At 35.9% G+C, this 23,202-nt stretch overlaps 1 protein-coding gene across 2 annotated transcripts in view; it reads left to right on the forward strand.

Moving 5' to 3' along the window:
- Positions 1-23,202, forward strand: part of cacng3b (calcium channel, voltage-dependent, gamma subunit 3b) — a 44,836-nt gene that overhangs the window by 16,986 nt on the left and 4,648 nt on the right. For both annotated transcript variants that reach the window (XM_048195289.1, XM_048195297.1), the window contains one exon: positions 13,536-13,619. In XM_048195289.1, the coding sequence (XP_048051246.1) occupies positions 13,536-13,619 (84 nt within the window). The remainder of the gene's footprint in view (positions 1-13,535; positions 13,620-23,202) is intronic.

Genomic DNA, 23,202 nt, shown 5'->3' on the forward strand with positions numbered 1-23,202 from the left:
TTCCTGTATGACTTTTTTTCTGACAATTGTGAAAGTAAATTTGATACATACACCAGCGTTCAAAAGGTTAAGGTCAGTACAAATCTTTTAGAAAATAAATTAAGACTTTTTTTAGCTCAGAAAGAATGCATTAATTTGATTGAAAGTGACAGTAAAGACATTATAATGTTATAATGTTACAAAATTTAAAATAAATGCTGTTGAATTTTTATTTATGAAAGATTCTGAAAAAAGGTATCATGGTTTCCACAAAAATATTAAGCAGCACAACTGTTTTCAACGATAATAAGAAGAAATGTTTCTTGAACACCAAATCATCATATTAGAATGATTTCTGAAGGATCATGTGACACTGAAGACTGGAGTAATGATGCTGAAAATACAGCTTTGCCATCACAGGAATAAATTACACTTTAAAATACATATTTAAAGTGAAATTGCAATAACATTTCACAATATTTCTGGTTTTAGTGCATTTTTAATCAAACAATTGGTGAGAATAAGAGACCTCTTTCAAAAACATTTTTAACCCTTTGATGCACAAGCTATGAAAACCCCTTCTAATGCATAACATGGGTCAAAAATGACCCGTATTCATTTCCTATATAATTTCAATAACGGTTGAGTGTTTCTTTGCTGAATCTTTAAAAGAAATGTATTTTATCATTCATTTATTCCAGGTATTCCTTAAATATCTTGTTTTTGATTGACAAAAATCATTATGATCATTTTTTCTTTCTTACTTTATATACAAACACAGTTTTTGTTTGTCTACATCAATTTTACACACATGGGTCAAAAATGACCCATATTCATTTTCTATGGTATTTCAGTCATGACTGAGTGTTTCTTCGCTGAATCTTTGAAAGAAATGTATTTTATCATTTATTTATTCCAGGTATTCCTTAAATATCTTGTTTTTGATTTTAACAAAACATTATGTTTATTTTTTCTTTCTTTTTTTTTTTATAAACCAACACAGCTTTTGTATTTCTACATCAATTTTACACACATGGGTCAAAAATGACCCATATAGAAACCTTTGCAAATTTTCACAAGTAGGAACATATTTACTGCAGACAACTATTCATCCACCACACATTTCACCTCTCAACATGGCTGCTTTTGTATATTTGATGGATGAAAGTCATATTATATTTCATATAATAGGCTATATATTATATTTCATAATTTGTATTTTTTGTCATAAACCAATGCTACTGGTCACCTTTTACATCTATCAGTGTTCCTGAAAACTAACAGTTTTGAACAAGGTTTCTGTCCAACAGTGAAAATATATAATAAGTGTATCGATCAACAGTGCTTTTGATTTTCTTTATCTAGAGTGTTAGCGTCTGGTCCTCAACAGAACTGAGGTGGATGATGACATCACTGTAAAAAAAGCTGAAAGTATACTTTGCGCACAAACGAAATTTAAATGTGTATGTGCAGGTTGCACATACACAGTTACAGAAATCCGGCGGAAATTATAAAAAGTTACAAAAATCTGTATGCTGACCCTCACGTACGCATAAAAAGTGAAGTATACTTTGGCCTTTAGAATGGTAATGACACACCAAAAAAAATTCATTCAAAAAGAAAGGAAAAATTAAAATAAGGATTTGTTTATTGAGTAATAGATGGAATAATGAATGATAAAATTTATTTATTGTAATATATGCGATATAGAAAGTAATAACTCATACAGGTCACTTTAGACCCATGTTGTATATGTCCAAAACTGTTACTTTTCAGGAACGCTGACAGACTTAAAGGGTGACCAATTGAATTATGACAAAAAATTAAAAATTATGAAATATATAGCCTAATATATTAAATATAATAAGACTTACATCCATCAAATATACAAAAGTAGCCTTGTTAAGATGTGAAATGTGTGGCAGATGAACAGTTGTCTGCAGTAAATATGTTCCTACTTGCAAAAATATTAAAATATTAAAGATTTCTATATGGGTCATTTTTGACCCATGTGTGTAAAATTGATGTAGAAACTGTGTTTGTTTATAAAGTAAGAAAGAAAAAATAAACATAATTATTTGTAGAAAATCAAAAACAAGATATTTAAGGAATACCTGGAATAAATAAATGACAAAATACATTTCTTTCAAAGATTCAGCAAATAAACACTCAGTCTTGACTGAAATACCATAGGAAATGAATACGGGTCATTTTTGACCCATGTGTGTAAAATTGATGTAGACAAACAAAAACTGTGTTTGTTTATAAAGTAAGAAAGAAAAAATGAACATAATGATTTTTTACAATCAAAAACAAGTTATTTAAGGAATACCTGGAATAAATGAATGATAAAATACATTTCTTTTAAAGATTCAGCAAAGAAACACTCAACCGTTATTAAAATTACATAGGAAATGAATACGGGTCATTTTTGACCCATGTTGCGCATTAGAAGGGTAGTGATACAAAAATGATTTTTATTAAAAAAGTAAGAAAGAAAAAATTAAAATGAGGATTTGTTATGATCAAAAACAAGTTAATTGAGGAATACCTGGAATACTGAATGATGAAATTAATTTCTTGCAAAGATATAGAAAATAAAAACTCAGCCGGGTCATTTTTGACCCATGTTATGCATCAAAGGGTTAAAAAAACAGAATTTTGAACTAGTGTTTATTATGAATGGCTGATCTTGCATAGCATTGTACACAAATCATTTTTCTTCATTTATTTTAATTATCAAAGATACAAATAATAAACTATATGATTGATATGATATGATATGATATGATATGATATGATATGATATGATATGATATGATATGATATGATATGATATGATATGATATGATATATGGTTTTTACTTGGAAATTGCATTGCTAATCCACTTCTGAGGGGGCACTTAGTTTGAACCCCTTAGACTATTCAGTCCCTGAGAGGCATTCAAGAGCCCCTGCGGTTCTAGAGGAAGTGGCTGCCTGTATCAGCTGCTGCACAAACCCTCTACCCGTCTTCTGAAGTGTGCTGTCGTTTGAAAAGACTCCATTTAATGGAAAAGACCAAAGCAGAAGTAGCAGATTTAAACAAACAAGAATAGTTATTGGACCCTGCTGAGACAATAGTAATAAGCGGCTAACAGCAGCCGAGTGTGCAGGCGAGCGGGAGAGAGAAGAGGGCAATCGACGCCACAAGTGAAAGAAGATTGCCTCTTGTACAGTCTTTCAGCCCCATCCCAGTAGTCTTAGACAGGCCACATTGCACATTTATTACCCCATTCTTCAGAAACATGATTTAACATGGACGCTCCATGTCTTCGCTTATCGCAGATCTCAAATAAAGCGTTCCTTGCCTTGTTATGTTTAGTTGAATTAGCAGGCTGGTAAGTGAGCTTCTCGTGTTGGTAGGAATATTATTGTGCAAAGATATTGTGCCCTGTGGAGGATCATTAAAACCGTGCCTAATAAATGTGCATGACTCACCGTGTCGAAACCATTAGGCCAATCAGTCTGTCTGCAAGCTGGGCCTTAATTTTCAGACCCTACCTGCAAAATTAAACGCACACAGGTCATTAAAAGCAGCAGAAAGTTGCAGTGCTGTCGCTGGAGCAGTGATTACAGTCACTCTCTGACTGGCACAAGCCATCGCTAGTTCAATAATCGAGATCTTCATTTAAATGATATCCAATTAAAATCACTAAGTCGATCTTTCACTCTGCGCCTATTTTCAGTGGTTGTGAATTTCTGAATTTAATTTCATAGTGTGTATCGAACAGGGCTTGACATTAACTTTTTTTGCTCACCAGCCGCTGTGCCTACTGGTTTTCCAAAGTTACTACGTTAAACGCCACTGCTGAAATCCACCCGCATTTGACGGGGTTTTTATGCAATAAAAAAGACAGTGTACCTCAAAAAAAATGGCAAAACAGCAATTATAGAGCTGAGTAGCCCATGACGATGTAAATGATTTCATCAAGTACAGCTTGTTCCTTGATCAACATCTTTGATGAACAGCATTCCAATCAACCAATCAAATTTGAGGGACAAGTTTACCGTTTATGTCAAGTTTAGGCAGGGTTGGGGTTAGGTGCTTCTACGTCAGTGTTATTCACCTGTGATTTCCCTCTGATTTTAGGGATAACTTATGGGTAGGGTTAGGGGTAGGGGTAGGGATAGGGTTAGGACTAAATGTTTGGGCAGGAATGTTGATCCAGGAACATGTTTTTCTTTGTGACAATCACAGTGACCAGCCATTGACCAATTTAAAGCTTATATGTATGATATAGTACTATTTATTTTAAAGATGGTAAATAACATATGCATAACAATTGCTGCAATGAATTGTATATTTATTTTATGTAATATTTACAAAATGAGAAACAAATCATTTGAAAAAACGAATCAATATGGAAAAAGACTTGTTCAAATCGTATTTGCTAGGTGCCCAAGAATGCTTTTTCACAAAATTTGTTTTTTGTAATATAAGTCTAAGGTGTCTCCTGAATGTGTCTGTGAAGTTTCAGCTCAAAATACCCCATAGATTTTTTTAAATTAATTTTAATTTTGGGGCATCATTAACTATGCACTGATTTTTTCAGCGCGCCGCCCCTTTAATTCGCGTGCTCCCTGCCACACGAGCTCTCGATTATATTACAGCACACTTACAAAGTTCACACAGCTAATATAACCCTCAAATGGATCTTTACAAGATGTTCGTCATGCATGCTGTATGCATGCTTCGAATTATGTGAGTAAAGTATTTATTTTGATGTTTATATTTGATTCTCTATGAGTTTGAGGCCATATACTCTGTGGCTAACGGCTAATGCTACACTGTTGGAGAGATTTATAAAGAATGAAGTTGTGTTTATGAATTATACAGACTGCAAGTGTTTAAAAATGAAAATAGCGACGGCTCTTGTCTCCGTGAATACAGTAAGAAACGATGGTAACTTTAACCTCATTTAACAGTACATTAGCAACATGCTAACGAAACATTTAGAAAGACAATTTACAAATATCACTAAAAATATCATGATATCATGGATCATGTCAGTTATTATTGCTCCATCTGCCATTTTTCACTATTGTTCTTGCTTACCTAGTCTGTTGATTCACCTGTGCAGATCCAGACGTTACTGGCTGCCCTTGTCTAATGCCTCAATCATGGGCTGGCATATGCAAATATTGGGGCGTACACCCCAACTGTTACGTAACAGTCGGTGTTATGTTGAGATCCGCGTGTTTTCCGGAAGTATTTTAAACAAATGAGATTTACATAAGAAAGAGAAAGCAATGGAGTTTGAAACTCAATGTATGTCTTTTCAATGTACTGAACTCTTGTTATTCAACTATGCCGAGGTAAATTCAAATTTTGAATCTAGGGGACCTTTAATAATAAGACAAAATCTGAAATCCTTTTTCATATAACATTACTTACTGTCTTTGTTAAACAGTCCTATCTTTATTTATTTATTTGACAGAACTGTTAAACAAAGACTGTAAACACTAATAAATATGGAGAATGGGAGCTCCTGTGCATCTGCGTTCAGACACTGGCATTCTCAGTGAGTCAAAATAAAAGTCATCCGCTTCTGAATCTTACTGGCCAAACAAAAAAACAAGTTAGCCAATGGTGATAATTAAAAAACAAACACATAGTAACTATTGTGGTCTGATTCATAGAAAAGTGTTCTGAATTGGTCCTTTTTAGTTAATCAAAACATACAGTGCAACCAGTGTAGCCTGCTTCCCAAAACAAATGACTCTTACAAGCTGATTCTTTTGATGTCCGGTTAATGGTTTGAATCAGTCTGATGTACTTTCCGGTGTTATTCACAGTATTAGCATATAGCACACAAAATATATGACACACAAATATTAAGTAAAGGTTTCTTTTTTAAAAAATGTTTTTAAAAATGTTATTCTCTTAAATCATCCTCTATCTTAGATATATATTTTTATTACTTACTTTTTTTATTGCTGCAGTACATTTATGCCGCCCTAGAATTTGTTCAAAACGAGCTATTCTCTTCATAATTATGCTGCCTATACCTTTTGAGACAGCCTTAGGGGCCATTCACACAAAATGTGAAAAAAACATGAGACTCTAGCGTCATCTTTTTTAAAAGTTGAACATTTTTGCTGCAAAAGATGCAAGGCGCAAGTGCAGCGGTCAGACACGTTCATCTATGTTTACAAAGAAAAACATTGGAAAAGCAGCACAGTGAAATACAAAAGCCTGTTCTGTGTGAATGGCCCCTTAAGGGCCTGATTTACTACAAGCAAAGTTTTTTTCGTTCTTCATTTAGGTGTAGAATGAAGTTCGAAATATGTGAGCAGCGATATACTGCAATCGAATATCTGACTCCCACACTGCTGAGAGCGACGGTTAGATGAATATGTAAAAATGTTGCGCGCTTTCCTCTCAGTAACAAAATAAACACAACAAAATTGAGAAACTAGCAAGGATTTTTAATAAAGCATAAGAAAAGCATCTGATCATGGCAATGTGGATATGTTTGTTTGCACGAGCTCTGTAATTCGGCACTCTAGTCACGTCACATTTATATTATAACATTTTATAAAATAGATTGCTTTACTCTATTAAACACGAAAAACAGTGTCAGTCTCTCATTTTATCAGAAGTCCAACTTTGTTTTCTACTATAAAGCAGCTCTCCAGTGTTCATGTTTTCACTTGAGGACTTCTACGGACTTGAGAGGAGAAATTAACTGGAAAAGAGTGAAAGAAGGCAGAGTCTCAACGCACACCTACCTTACGTAATGGCCACGGACCAATGGTAGCACAAAGGTGTTTACCAGCTGGTGTTTGGCAAGCTTTTTCGAACTTCCAAAACGAACTTCGTTTTGTTTTGTTCGAAATTATGTCACATCAGTTCGTTCTTCGATTTCGTCTGAAGTATATCGGGGCCTCTATTGTCCTATAATGCCTTGAAATGCTGTTTAGGTAGGTCACTCACTACGTTTTGGAATACAACTATAAAATTACAATATTCTTCTCATGTAGAACGCACTAAAAAGAAAGGCTTTTAGATTGCCTCTAAAATCGTCAATGTATTCGGCCATCATATTCCAGAAACAGGGTGAAATCTTGCTTGACAGGAAATTTTATGGAAATGCTGACTTCTGCTCCATCGCTCTGTTCAGCACAAATGAAGTCTTTACACTTTGACTGTAAGTTCCCTTTAAGCTGAGGGTGAATGCATAGGCAAATTAAGCTGAGCATGCATTTCTCTGAAGTGTGACTAACCGTGTGTCAATCAGCGCAAGGCAGGCAGCCCGTGTGCTATCAGAGGAGCTCCAGCAGCAGAGCTCGTCACGGCGCCCACAGCCACCCACCGCCGACCACACAGGACCAGCGGACGAGAGCGGCGATGCAGAGCAACACAAAAGCCCCTTTTCATCCCCCTTTCTCTTTTTCCTTTCATAAAAGTGTCGCTTTATCTGTTAGCGGTGTGCTGAATGGGCCAGAGAGCTGCACTGGCTACACAATCCAAGAGAAGGAAGGGAAGAAAGGAGGGCCGGGTGGAAAATGTCTCCATCGGTTCCTTAATCTTTCTGGTCTCATCCAACAAAGCTGTCACCTTTGAGGCGATCTCTGTTGAATTATTCAAACTGGAGGTGTGTCAGTGCGGCGACAGCCCCCAACCCACGGGACTCGCCGCTCTTTTCACCTTCTCTCCGATGCGGAGACCCAGAGGCTCAAATCAACACAACAGGATGAGTTGTTTTCTAATCCGCACAAGGGTAGCTTTTAATTGAAAACATGTCTCTGGTGATTTTACCTCAATACTGACTGTAAACTACTTGCTTTTCCCCTTCCCTCTCTCTCTCAACATCTCTATTGATATCCGAGCACAAGCACTCCATTAGCTTAAAGTGTGAAACTGAGACTCAGATGTGACTAATTGTTTTAAGAGGTTTCTGAGACAAAAGGGTCAATGAGACCTTAAAGTGGTGATGAAGACAAATCTTTCCACCAGCAGACAACAACACAGGGAAAAAGTTCATCTTTTTTGCGTGTGTGAATTTACGAAGACGATGTTCAATTGTCCTAAGGTTGTTCTGAATCATTGCATTGTCAGCATAGAAACCAAATTAGGACTTTTAATTCTTATACAAATTATTCCTTGCAGGCGTTTTTCCAGGGGACCCTTTCAGTGTTCTTTTTATTTATTCGCAGGCAGTTTGTAATGATAGTTAGCACAGAGATAAAAGCTAATGAAATACGTCCTCGCTAATGCATACACCCGTCCTCTGGTGAAGCTCTATGACAGGTCCACGACTGAAGTTGCGACAAACACGCAGTCATTCTGCAGGTTTGTGTTATGTAAATGGAGACAAAGAGTAGGGCTCTAAATCTGAGTGACTGTAGGTAAAAGCAGCTGCTGGTCTTATGATGCTTTTAGCGCTGTTGTAATCTATCGCAGCTCATTGGAGGATGGAGAGCCCTGGTTGTACTTCACACTACGCTAGACAGATAAGTATGGACACAGGCAGTGGACAGGTGATTTACTGAAATATGATATGAGATGACTGTCTTTCTGTTGACATTCCAATGAAGTGTTAGAAACTACTGTTTATATGTGTGCATGTCTCCACCTACTAATCATATTTTGGGGACAAATTTGTACCCAAGTAAACTAAATCAGGCACTAGTAAGGACCCTGATTTACAGTACTTGTCACTATCTTGTGTCATTATGTGTATTGAGTTTGGCTCGCACAATTTGTTTCACGCTTCAGAATTTCCCTTAAAGGAGCATCGATGCTCCCTGGTTTTCACTGTGCAATGTTTTAGACCACTGGAAGGATTATGTGATTGAGACAGCACTTAAAATGGATGACTCCCTAATCAGTGCCCTGTCTACTGAACAAGGGAGCTGATTGAGACACACCCTCCATTTAGACAGTTAGGTAAATGTGTATGTGTGTGTATAGGCATTTTAAAATGGCTTTGAATGTGGCTCATCCGGACAGATAAAACTATTTGCTTTATAATGTTAGGGGGTAAATCTCACATAGAAATGCCTGGATCATATTTCACTTTGAAAATCAAAAGAAAATATATATTAAGTACAATTTTTAGGACCAGGTAAGACTTGTTACATTGTCATTATTTTATTGACAGTTTTGTTTAAAAAATAAAAAATAAAATACTATAATGCAATTTTTCAATGAAATTTTATTGATGGATGGATTGATGGATGAGTAGCATACTGAGAAATTGTTAAGGATTGACCTATGTTTAGTTTCAGTGTGTTTTGGTTTTGTTTTCCCTGATCCCATTTGCCTGTATTCTCGTTCATTGTAGAGGTCTGCGCAGGACTGTTTATTTTCATCCCGCTCCCGCCTGCTCCCAATGATTTTTTTTCCCGACTCTACTGGTCCCGCTAAATTTAGATCTTGTTTCCAGAATCTCACATTTAAACTTACCATAAATAAAGAATGATTGGGGATAACAAATATAAAATGTTGGCTAGATTTTTATTTGTTATTGTCTTATGATAGGCTAATGTCAACACTGTAAAAATGTCACAGAGAAAAAATGTCACAAAGAAAAGTAGTCTAATGTCACAGAGAAAAATAGGCTAAATTAAATATGACATCTGTCACTCAAAACTATAGTCTAAGCCAAAAATATGAATATACGAAAACTGTTGGCTTACTAGCTATATTGCAAAATGAAAACTTTTTTTAATATCCACACAAATATGTCACTGACTCACTGACCGACGGTTTCAGTACTGAACGTGACGTCTCTCTCCGCCAAAATCCGACCACAAAGGCCGAATGTTCTCTCTGAAGGTGCACCCGTGGCCGGGATGCAAAGAACATATCTTGCCAGGTTGATCAGGGCAGGGAACTGGGAACTGTGTGAACGCCACCACTGCAGAAAGTTTTGTTCACTTCAAGTTCAAGCGCGAATGCACTGTTGTTAAAGGATGTAAGGAGCGGCCGGGCTATTGTCAGACTGCCCTCTCCCGCCCAAAGTACACCAGAGTTACCGACTGCTACCGCCTTTCATTCAAAATTTAATCCCACGCCACAGACCTCTAGTTCATTGTTAGCTTCCATGGTTCCTGATTAAGTTACACACCTGTTTCGAGTATTGTTATAATCTAGCTCTGTGTATATAAGCCTTTAGTTTGCTCTGTATGTGTTTGCCATTTTCGGTGTTAGATGTGTATTTGCCTTGGTTATTTCTCTTGTGTTTTCTTCTGATTCAGAGGTGTAAAGTACTTGATTAAATGTAATTAGTTACTGCACTTAAGTATCTCTTTGGCTACTTTGTAGTTGTACTGTGTATCAAAGATATTGGCAACTTTTACTCACTATTTGACTACATTTTTGAGCAAGTAAATGTACTTTTTACTCCTATACATTTGTGACGAGTAATGCAATTACAAATTACATTTTTCATGGCACCCAACTTTTTCTGCAGCAGTTTATTTCCGCTATAAAGAAGCAATATTGGCATCTAAAGTCATTGAAGGTACTATATCTTGTGCATTTTGCCTTCACTCACCCAAACTTGTCAACAAGGCTACTTTACGTGAATGTGAGTGCATTAGCAGGTAGCTGTGAATCGCTGATGTTTGGTTTATGAGACAAGGTCATGACTGCCGCTGGTGATGAGGCCTTTGACTTTTTAATTTTACTTAACATTATTTTATCCGCTATATTGACAAGATCTTTTAGATGGATATTGTTTTATTTATGGCCTTTTTGAGTACTTGAGCTTAACTGAGACTGTCGACCTTGATTTATTGCAACGTTGAGGTGTTCAGTTTTATTTTGATTTTAGAAAATAAACATGATTTCTCATCTTACAAATCAACTGTTTCTTATTTTCACCGGCATGTCTCTCAGGTGTTGAGGACTAATGCATCTTTTAGAGGACATTCAGCACGAGAAAAATACTTAAGTACTGTTAAAATCAGATACTTTAAGACTTTTACTCAAGTCATATAGGAATTGGTGATTTGTAACTTGTAATGGAGTAATTTTCACTGTAAGGTATCAGTACTTTTACTCAAGTATGGTTTTCAGGTACTCTTTACTCCTCTGAACTTATTTATTAAAAAGAAGTCTGATGAACCAAAAAAAGCAGCACCGTTCATTGCTCCTCACTCGTGAAGGACTTTCTTTGTTGAATTATTCTGCCCGGTTTTATGTGTTGGCACAGTGCTCCTTTCTGGACAATGCCACTCTAAAATCAATTTACTGGATGTTTAGTTTTGTTAATTATCTAGTTGTGTGTATATAAGCCCACTGAACAGTTTTCTCTGTTCAGTATTCAATGTTGTCAGTGTTAGATGTGTGTTTATCCTGCGTATTTTCCTGATTTATTAAAAATAACTATTCTTTCTGCTTCGTGCCTTGTAGTTCTATACCGTGACAAAAATGGGAAGGTTTTTTATATAGTAGATTTGATGTCATTTAATATATTTTATTTTTTATAATATATATATATATTAGTATTCATGAATCTCTAGTAAAATTCTGGTAAAAAGAACATTGTATATAATAATATATACAGTTACCTTTATATACAATTGCTCACATTGAGATACGGGGCTGTTTTGATAAAAGCTGTTTTTATAAAGTGTCATAAAAACACTTTGTAATTCTTCGTAATTTTTTTTACATTGTACGTTGCAAGCTCTGTGTGAAGTCATTGATCAGTGACGTGTTTTATACCACAATTTTTTTATCTTATCAAAATTTGAATTATTTAATATCTGAGGACTCAAATCATGTTAAAGCCCTTCCCACTCAAAGCATAAATACGTCATAGCAGTCACAGTCACCATGACAATAACCGTCCCTCTCTCAGTGCCTTTATCGCCTACTCGTTTTCTGATCTCCCTCCATCTCTGTGTTATGAGCAGGCGCTGTTTGTGTGCCTGTGTGTGTGTGTGTGTGTGTGTTTGAGGGAGTGAATAGAGCTGAATGGCTTTGAATGGCCAGTCTGTCAGGTCACCTGTAGACAGTGATGGTGGAAGAAGGCTGCGGGCTGAGCCAGAGGGGATTTCTGAAGGAGCCTGAGTGCCCTGATTCACTCTTAATCATTGAAAGCCATCACCATGCACCACAGAGACCTGTTCTGCCTCTTTCTCAAACAAAATGGCTAAAAGCATTCCACTGACACACAAACACACATGCAAACACATGGATAATAAAACCATGAAGTTGGTCTATGTGGATACTTTAGGTGCTGCATGTTCTATATTGATTCAGAGTCGTAACCACATGTTCTTTTTCAAAATGTTAGTTGATCAATATGGGTTTTCAATGGCTGATTCATTACCCTCATGTTCTGTTTGTGGTCTGAGATGCCAATACAATTTTAATAGGTAACATTTGATTGTTCCAGCAGCTGATACTTTATTCTGATTTTTAACTTCAGATTCAATTGAACTAATAAAATATTTATTTTATATTATTTTAGATATATAGCATAAAATAATATAGCATATTTATTAATTATTATCAAAAAAAGGAAATTTTATTAATTATTATAAAAAAATGTTTTTAATTTTATTAATATATTAAATATTCAATCATGTCATTATATGTATTTGCAAGTAAAAATGGTGATATTTGTAGACACGGATGCACTCCTGACGGAGTGAGAGGATAATTTATTTTATATATTTTTCTAAATAAAATACATATATAAGTGTGTTTTTGCTGTGATCAAATTGAACCTGAGTAGAAATGGATACCAGTTACATATTTGAGAATTTCATGATAGTTTTATGATTAAACAGAGGGTTAATGTTTCAGTATCTTTCAGATGGGTTTTGATTCGGTTCAAGGAGCACATCAAAAGAATTTGAATGGAAAATAAGAGGTTGGTTTTATTTTAAATTATGTAAATCATGGGGATCTCTGGAACCCCCAAAATAAAGACTTTAATCTCAACAGAAAATAGGGGTTAAGTATTTCATTTGGTATTTCATTTTAACAGTTACTTTATGTTTTAACAGTACTGTGCATTGATATTAGCTACAGAGAAGTATCAGTATTGCTTAAAACGGAAACATTTTAAACGCCTTTAATGCAGAGGAGAATGTGACAGCATGTGTCAGAATGGTTTCCCCCTACATAGGGCACATGTATTTGGTACGATAAACCTCTTCATTAGCCGGTCACATGTTACGCCCAAGGGCAGAAACGTTATTTTTGTTCATTTGTCATCTTGAGCACACAGCCGAGTGAACGGGTTGTCAGTGAATGCACAAGAAGGCATACATACGTGCACACACACACACACACACACACATATACATAACAAGCAGCTTACTAGGACTGTGCTCATTGACCTGATAAATGCATAAGAAAATCCAGCAAAATAATTACACCAAGACACATATATTTTCGTATTTACACAAACAAATGGACTCCTGTGTTGTGTGTATTTGTATGCACTACAACACATGTTTGCAAAAAAACAGACTAATGGTATTTTACTCTCTCTCTCTCTCTCTCTCTCTCTCTCTCCTCTGCTCTCTGTTCTTCATGGCTGCAGGAACATTTCGAGGTGTCTGTAAGAAGATTGACCACTTTCCGGAGGATGCAGATTATGAGCAGGATGCAGCAGAGTATTTACTACGTAAGTCTGTCAAAACACCACACATCAGGGGCATTTTCTCTGAGGAGCCGACGCACCTCTTCAAAATAAATTAGATGAGAAAATAATCGACTACGAAAAAATTTTTTTTTTTTCAAAAATACTGTGTAAATCACTCATTTTTCAACTCATTGTCCAACAGTGATACCAGCAGATAAAGAGGGAGGCAGTCTCTCTTTTAGCTCTGTTTGGGTCTCTGAGATCCTATAGCATGACATAAAAGTGAAGGCCGGGGGAAGGTAAATTACAGGCGATAAGTCATTTGAGGAGACGCAGTGCCTCCGCGTCACTGTGATTGGCTGATCGTGTTATCAGTGTGATAATGCCTATCATGGCCCACAAATTGCCTTAATGGGTCAAAATGCTAGTAATTGTTTAATTACAAACAACTCGCCCACTCTGACATCATCACTGTCCTGTCTGAATAAAAATTAACTTAATTAGTTGATTTTTAGTAAATGCTTTTTCAGGTGCACCTTCATGCCTGCTACCATTTTATGAGAAGGTCTCTGTTATGAATGATAATAATAATAGCTGAACAATTAGTTGAAAAAAAAAAGATACACAAAATATGATTGTTACTGTATTTTTTGGAGTTACCCTTTTTAAGTTATATAAAAATGCATAAATGTTATTTATTATGTATGTTGGTTTTATTGAAAAGTGTCACTATTAGTCAAAGGTTTGGGGTCAGTGAGATTTTTTAATAAAAGAAATTCTTTTACTCAGAAATGATCCATTAAATTGATCGAAAGTAACAGTAAAGATTTATAATGCTACCAAAGATTTATATTTCAAATAAATGCTGAACTTTAAAACTTTCTTTTCATCAGAGAATCTTGGAAAAACAAGATAATATTTATAATAATAAGAAATGTTTCTTGAGCATCAAATTGGATCATGTGACACTGAAGACTGGAGTAATGATGCTGAAAACTCAGCTTAATAATAGATTATATATTAAAATATATAACAATAGAAAATAGTTATTCCACAATATTACTGTTTTTACTGTAGTTTTGATCAAATAAATGCAGTGAGCATAAGAGACCTCTTTCAAAAATATTAAGAAATCTTAATGACTCCAAACTCTTGAACGATAGTAATATTGTAGCACACAATATTATTATAGAATTGGCTGTGTACTGATAAACGCTGTTCCCATCAACCATATAAACATCAAATGACACATGAATTGACTAAAAACTCAAACCCAGAGAGAGAAGTTTCAGAAGTCCACCACACACACAGTCACATCTCACCGTCTCACAATCACCCAGACTGATGATATGCATAGAGAAGGGTCATATTGGTGAGATGGATTTTTCTTGTTTAGCCCTGCTGGGTTTCTTTAGTTTTTGCAATGACCTCCACACTTTTTACCATCTTATAGATTAGGTGCAGCATGTCTTGAAATTGCTTGGTGACTGGAGCCGAACAAAGTAGATGCACGCATTCAAGCATGTCATGGTTTATGCTTAGTGATAAATCATGCTTACCCACAAGCCTTTACACTGTCATGGTCATTTGGTTGTACTATTTAAGTGACATCTTCTTTAACCGGCTCCCCTATGTAAATTCGTACATATTCTTGGAATATGTTTGTTCTCTCAGTTGTGTGTTTTTACTTGCGTGTTACATAATTACATAATTTATGATGAGGCGTCCAGCAGATTTCTGTGATTATGAATCTCTGCTGCAGTGCATACAGTGACACGTTAAAAGGATAGTTTACCCAAAAATTTAAATGTTTTCATTATTTATTCATCCGCATGTTGATCCAAACCTGTATTCTGGATTTTTCCTGTGGAACACAGAAGTAAAACATTGAGGAATCCTTATGCATGAATGAACATCACTGAGAAAACTACTGCTACCTTGATGGTGCATCAATCGGGACCCGTCTTTTATTTAACTTTTATTTGTTTTAACCCAACCACATTTATTTATTTATTTATTTTCAATTAAAATTGCAGGGGGAAAAAAATCAAGAAATTACCAGTGGTTTTCTCAGTGACATCCATTCATCAAAAGCAGGCAAATCAATCTTGTGTAATTTAAATAAATATGTGTGGAGAGGGAATACTCACAATGCTGCTAATGACCCATAAATACACCCTGGACATCAGTAATTAGACCTTTTACATTATCAGGCATTTAGAGGTGCAATTCTAAATTATAAAGTTATTTGCATAATAATGATTTAATGATTATATTTTTTGAATTTTATACACTTTTGACAGATATACCAGTCAAGTGTGGGCAAATGATAGCCAATTATAGGGGTTATGCATTCTACTGAAGTGTACCATGGACCATAGGTTAAGCCCCCTAGTGGTCCTCTCGTATAGATTACTTTCTAGTCACACTGAAACTGAAATGTAGGGTGAGGACTTGTAGGTTTAAGGTGACTAAGAGTGTTTTCACATGAACCAAACCCAGGTCAGTTAAAGGGAACCAGAATTTAAAAGGGGACTCTGAACCTGAAAAGAGAGGTGGTCTGAGTATGGTTCATTTGTGGGTCCTTTTAGGAGGGTCTGAGATCATTTAGTGTGTTCTCATATACATCTGCATAAGACCACTTGGAGTGCGCAAACGAACTAGGAAAAACAGCCTAAATCTTGTGAGAAGTCTGACATGCATCACCAGAGAGAAGTCTGTCGCTTGACCGAAAGATCAAATTATAACATTTTGATTAGAAATTGAAAATAAACATATATGAATCATTCACAATAAATTCTATAACATGCATTTTTAGAATAGATAGGGTGACTTTTTATTTCATGTTGACTTTAAGGTGCTTTTTTTTATGTTTATCAATTGGTGATTATATTGTCGCTGTCAGGCAGAAATCTCCATATTTTGTCGTTTTTATTATATACTATTGGTCACCCTTTACATCTGTCTGTGGAATTTGCAATTATTTAACCAGTGAAAAGTATTAAAAAGGGCTTGTGACTGAACCTCATAACTCCATTAGGTCCTCAAACTGTCAGTCAAACCTTTTATTAACTCCACCCGCCTCTATCATCAATGAAGTGCCGCACACAGTTTGGACTGTCTCTGCTTGTTTGCAGTGCATGGGTAAATAAAAAATAGTTTGTCTGAATAAGAACAGCATTTTCTTTACTCAGGAAACAATATATATATATATATATATACACACACACTCATATATATTTTGGGGTGTAACGGTACATGTACTATTCATCCCAAACCGAACAGTATACAGATGTCACGGTTCGGTTCATGCAGTTATATGACAAATACAGTCAATCACTGGCGATCCACACTCCAGTCCAGAAGGGGGCACACACGGTAATGCAACACTGTTTGCTAACAGCCACAACAGGAAAAAGAGGAGAAGAAGAACATTGCATGCGTCTTGCTGCACACACAGACAAAAAAATATACTTTGAAAAACTCTCGACTGTTCATGAAACGGAGCAGAACGTGGAAATTTAGTGTAGGAGGGCTTAAGCTTTGAATGTTTAAATGTACTTTTAGTGTAGCAAATTGTAACTCTCCAAATGCACAAGTTTTTTTTTTATTATTATTATTCTGTTTAATTTGTACTTTTATAACACAAGATGCTTTTCAGTTTTGTAGCTGATTGTGAACAAATACCATTTGTTTTTTTATCAGCCCTGCAAAAAATATGACCTATGCAAGAGTGGAAAGGAGGAAGGCTAAAGGAGGCTGTGGTGTACCAACTACCTCAGGGGGGACTAAATGCTGCTAGGTGGAACAAACTGTGATTTGCACTACTGTCTGTTCAAAATAAATGAAAAGAAACCTAGCATTGTGGATTTGTTGCTTTTTCTGATAACACTTTAGTTTAGGGTCCAATTTTCACTATTAACCCCTTAGCATTTCTGTAAAATTTCTAAAACGGCTAAAAAAGGCATTACCAAAGTAAATTACATACTGTTCTTGAACCATTTATTTGCATGGTTTTGGTCTCTTTTGAAAGGTATGTGTACCAAGGGCAGTGCAGTGAAATGCCAACAGGTTAACTAGTTGTTTATTAGCAAGCATATTAGTAAGATTTTGGCTTAAAGGGATAGTTCACCCAAAAATGAAAATTTGATGTTTTTCTGCTTACCCCCAGCGCATCCAAGATGTAGGTGTCTTTGTTTCTTCAGTAGAACACAAATGATGATTTTTAACTCCAACCTTGCCGTCTGTCAGTCAAATAATGGGAGTGAATGGGAACTTGGATCAATAAGAGTCGAAAAACCTTGCACAGACAAATCCAAATTAAACCCTGCGGCTCGTGACGACACATTGATGTCCTAAGATACGAAACGATCAGTTTGTGCGAGAAACCGAACAGTATTTATATTATTGTTTACCTCTAATACACCAATATATAGATAGATAGATAGATAGATAGATAGATAGAAGTTGATGAAAATGCAATGCAATGCACTTACTGCCATTCTAATGACGGACAAAACACTTATGTCGACAGTCGCTTGTCAAGAAACTCGTAACTCCATTTGAGCTTGATTTTGGTAAAATGGTAATACTATAATGACACATGCACATGTCTGACCATATATATAAAGCCACAATATCAACTTGGACAACACAGTGTTTAATTATTTTATTTATATTTAAAAAAAAAAAAAAAATCCATTTCCAGAAAAGTAGCAGTTTTAGACATACAAGGTTTCCATCTGACAGCAACAATGTGCTGTTGTTGTATGTAGAGAGTGAAACTTCTTTAGAATAAAATTCTTCTTTGTGTTCTATGTGAAGAAAAACGTAAGCATTTGGGTTTGGAATGACAAGAGAGTGAGTAAATAATGGCAGCAATGTAATTTTTCATTTTTTGGGTGAACTACCCGTTTAATAAAAAGTCCAACAGCAGCCTTCCACTCTGGAGATTTATGGAGAGACTGATGTGATGTGAGATCTTACCGCATGTAAACAACAAACCACAGCAAGCGAGGTTTCTGCCAATAACTATTTACACTAGACGTCTTAGACTGAAGTTTCACAGGAGATGAGTCTAGCGTGATCAGTGTCGGCATGACTGTGCAAACCAAAAATACAGACATCCTACCCAGACTTTAAAAGGCAACAAAGAGAGAAAACAGGAGACCAGAGGCATAGTTTGAAGCTTTGTGTTACAGCTCCTTTCGCTGCTCTGTTTATATTGATATTTTGCCATGACATTCACAGTAAACAATGCCGTGAAATACATTCATGAGCGCTATAAAAATATACACTTGTGAGCAGCTGATTATGAAGGGAAATGCAGTCAAAATGGTTCATTTCTCTGCCTCTGATTCTCTCGATCTTTATCTGTCTCTCTCACAGCGTACTTTAGTTACCCTTGAGATGGCTGTCTCTCCCTATGAGCATTGTTCTAATTTCTCTGTTATTCATTTGAAGCAGAGGGCCGTGTCCTCTGGCCTAACATGCACTGCATGCGAGTTCAGATGGGCATTTCACATTCTGCCCTGCACATCTTTGTGTACAAAATGCCCACCGCACAGACTTCAGGGGATTTGCTAGGCTGATAACCTCGACTTGTTAGCCAGAGAGGCCCATCCATCCAGTTTTCAAACTGGACGTCTCAGCCAAGCACAAATAAATGTTTAAGTCATCCCACAGAGGTATTGCCCTACGTAGATCTTACCTGTCAGCGAGCCGATGGACCCATCAAGGACGCAGATGTCATCCCTTTTGTTGCATGCTAATGCTCTGTACAATCCTCTTCAATAAATATCTCCCGTTTCCAGCTGTAATTAAGCACGGCTCGGCCACTGATCCATTTTTCAAGGATGGCAGGAAAATTGGATGATGGAGGAGTATTTTGTCTTCCCCTGGGCACCAATATATTAATGAGGTGTGCCATGGGAGACTGCTGATCCACTGAGAAGAGAGAGAAATGAAGGAGAGGGAAGGAGAGTGACATTTGTTATAAAAAGACAATGAAACCATATAGTGCACTTGCCTTCATAAACAACTGACCCCATATGATCATCAGTGAATGCACATTTGTTTAATGCTCAAACATTTAAAGTCATGTATTCTTTTATCATTGGCAGTTCATAAATGGAAAAAGCAAAGATCTTTGCTCGTTACTCCACTTTTCAGAATTCATAATTTAAGAATTGGCTTCCTTTAATCTATGAAGATGAACTGAATAGGCCCCACATGATATTGAATGGAAATTTCGATTGGTATGACAGGAAAAGGAATAAATGAACTGAAAACACAGAGGGACTTCATAAACATGGTTATACTATTACATAATTACGTCATTAATTTTGACTTATTTCTCTCTCTCTCTCTCTCTCTCTCGCTTTTGGCTGGCATATAGCCCTGCAAAATGTCCACCACATTGTTTCAGATATCTAAAAAAACTCGAGGCAATTTAGAGCATCCTTGAAAAAGAATTGTTCCTCTGCCATAAATGTATTAATTTATTATTTATAAAGAAAAAAGTTCATTTACGGAATATACACTGTAAACCCTAACGCTCAAAATAATGAATTGGTTTGAGTAGGGCAAACTCAAATTAAACAAAAAATTTGTTGAATCAAATGAACTTTTATGAGTATTTCAAACTTTCTTTTGAGTTCACGAAACTGACACATTTTAAGTAATCTGAATTGTTTCATTGTTTTGAGTTTTGTGAACTTGCTTTTATTTAGACAAACTTAAATTTACCTGAAACTGGGCTGGGATTTCTATTTCTCAGCATGCCTTGCCATGACACTCGAAAGGGAGAATAAATACTAAAATTAAGTGTTAATCTTCAAGATACTCAGGAATTTTCAAGTTAGGAGTAATTAAAATGTACGAGTACAAAATTAAAACCTGTCAGTTCTGCTTACATAAACTTTGAATTTCTTAACTTAAAAAAATTTATGTAACTGATTACCTAATTATTATTATTTTATTTTTTTTAGTTTTGACAACTTACTTGTGTTTACAGTGTATACAAATTAAGTTCAACTAGATGGTATTTTATTGATTTGTTAATATATGTTTCTGGAAAGTAATACATACTGTGTACTGTGTATGAAAAGATTTTTATGAGCAATTCATACTGAAAAATCTAACATTTTTAAAACGCTTTAACTTTTATAAGAATTTCATTTCTATTCTAAATTGGACAAGGAATTAAATTGGCATTCTAAATTCATTCTGTCAGCAATGCATATAAGTCTGACAGTGTAACACTTCTTTACAGTGCATCCAAAACGGTTCAGTGATTTGCATTGTTTTTATAAAGAGATTTACATAGCTATCATTGTTTTGTTGTATATATATAAACATCACTGTCAATTGTATTGCATGTATGCAGTAAAGGATAATGTAAAATTTCAGAAAAAAAGCTAAACTGATGCATTTTCCTATCACATTCACTGGTTATTTCATCTGTGGACATGACTGCCTCTCTTGTTCCAAAATATTTATTTCTTAGAGGAGAAGCGCTCAGAAGGGCAAATGCTGCAGCGCTGCGGTATGCATAGCAATAGAGTACTGATAAGGGCAGTCAACTAGGCTATTGACATTGATCCTGACACTCTCAGACGCCCCTCCTTTAGCTTTTATCCTGTTTCTGAAGAGGCTGATCAAGCTTGATCTGAGGCAGAGTGAAGGAGCGAGGAGTTCAGCCAGTCTGAGAAGCCCCATGTGTGCTGCATTTTGTGATGCAGAACTGTCCGCAAATAATTGGATGGAAGTGCGAGGCATTTTGGACAGATGCTGTCTGTTGCAGCGCTCAAATCTGCGACGACTTAACTAAACACAGGCGTTCTTTTGGCAGAGCACCATAGGATGGCTCACTCGGGAAGGAACCTTCAAATGCGGGGTTATTAGACCAAAATAGGCCCTATACCTCTGTGGTGCTTTTTAATTCTCTTAACATCTATGAAAGAAGAGCAGACGAGACAGTCTTATTTATACCTTAAATGCAAAAACCTCCCATAGGTTTATAAAATAATTATTTTATAACCTCCCATAAAATAATTATGTCAGTTAATCTTAAAGGGATAGTTTAAAAAAATGTAATTATCAATTCAGCATCATGTTGTTTGAAACATTTGGGTTTTTGGGGGTTTTTTTTCAGCCCAGGCTCATTAGAAAAACGAACCTATTGGAACATTTCTGCAAAATGAAAATATGTAGCGCTATGTACGTTTTGGGGCAGTTTCCATGTGAAATGTTTACTGGTGTGGTGCTAAATGCGTGTTCAGTTTTTTCTGAAATAGATGAATGTGAATATGGTATGTTTTTATTACGTTGGTTTTTTACGTATTACTGCAGTTCTGATTTGAAATGTCCTATAGCTTAAAGGGTTAGTTCACACAAAAATTATCCCATGATTTACTCACCCTCAAGCCATCCTAGGTGTATATATCTTCTTTCAGACGAACGCAATCAGAGATATATTTAAAAATATCCTTAACCTTAGTCCTCCAAGGTTTATAATGGTTGTGAATGGGGGGCCACGTTTTGTTTTGTACACAACAATGCATCCATCCATAAAAAAAGTAATCCATACGACTCCAGGGGGTTAATAAAGGCCTTCTGAAGTGGAGCGTTTTTGTAAAAAAAAAATATCCATATTCAAAACTTTATAAATTCAAATATCTAGCTTCCGGTGGACGCCCCTACGCAGAATGCGCAAGTCGATTTGCGGCGGAAGAGTATCCTTTGACCTGACGCACAACATATATAATGACGAACGCGGAGGCGCAGAGGATAGAGTAAAACAAATCACCAGTCACGGATTATAAGCCTAAAATGATAATTTTTAAAGAGAAATTTCTGAGGATTTCGATAGAAGAGGAGCTTAAATTTGTTGCGCAGCTCTTTGTTTGAACCATGGGAGGCTTCTAAGCTTACAATACTCCTACATCCTGCGTCATACATTGTATCAAAGGATAACTCATTTGGCGCAAATCGACTTTCGCATTCTGCTTCCGCTGGAGCTAGTTATTTGAATTTATAAAGTTTTAAATATGGATACATTTTTTTTTTTACAAAAACACATCGACCTTTATTAACCCCCTGGAGTCTTATGGATTACTTTTTTTATGGATGGATGCATTATTTTTTTTCTTCAAAACGCGGCACCCCAGAACTTATTGGACCCCACTCAAAAGATATTGACTCCACTTTTAATCCCTTCTGTGATAAGTGTCCGGACCAACAACTTGGATCCTTTTTCCGTATGATGTGGGAATGTGAAAAAGTTCAAAAACTTTGGAAGGAGGTATGTGCTATTTTATCAAAAATGATTCAATGTCCTATACCGATGAACCCCTCTGTATTATTACTGAATGACGACTCTCAGTTGAATTTCTCTAAGCTGCCAAAAATTGTCTGGCTGGCCGGTTTAACATCTGCGAAAAAACTGCTAGCACATCACTGGCTTCCACCTCATTCCATGGATGTATACAAGTGGTTGTTTCAACTTCGGGACATTATAATGTTGGAATTATCCACGGCTCGTGTGAACTTGGCACAACTCTCTAGATTAAAGATTTGGACTAGAAAAGATATCCAAGTATATTGCACAGTAGTAATGTTCAGG

Source organism: Megalobrama amblycephala, linkage group LG1, assembly GCF_018812025.1.
Source record: "Megalobrama amblycephala isolate DHTTF-2021 linkage group LG1, ASM1881202v1, whole genome shotgun sequence".
Classification (NCBI taxonomy): domain Eukaryota; kingdom Metazoa; phylum Chordata; class Actinopteri; order Cypriniformes; family Xenocyprididae; genus Megalobrama; species Megalobrama amblycephala.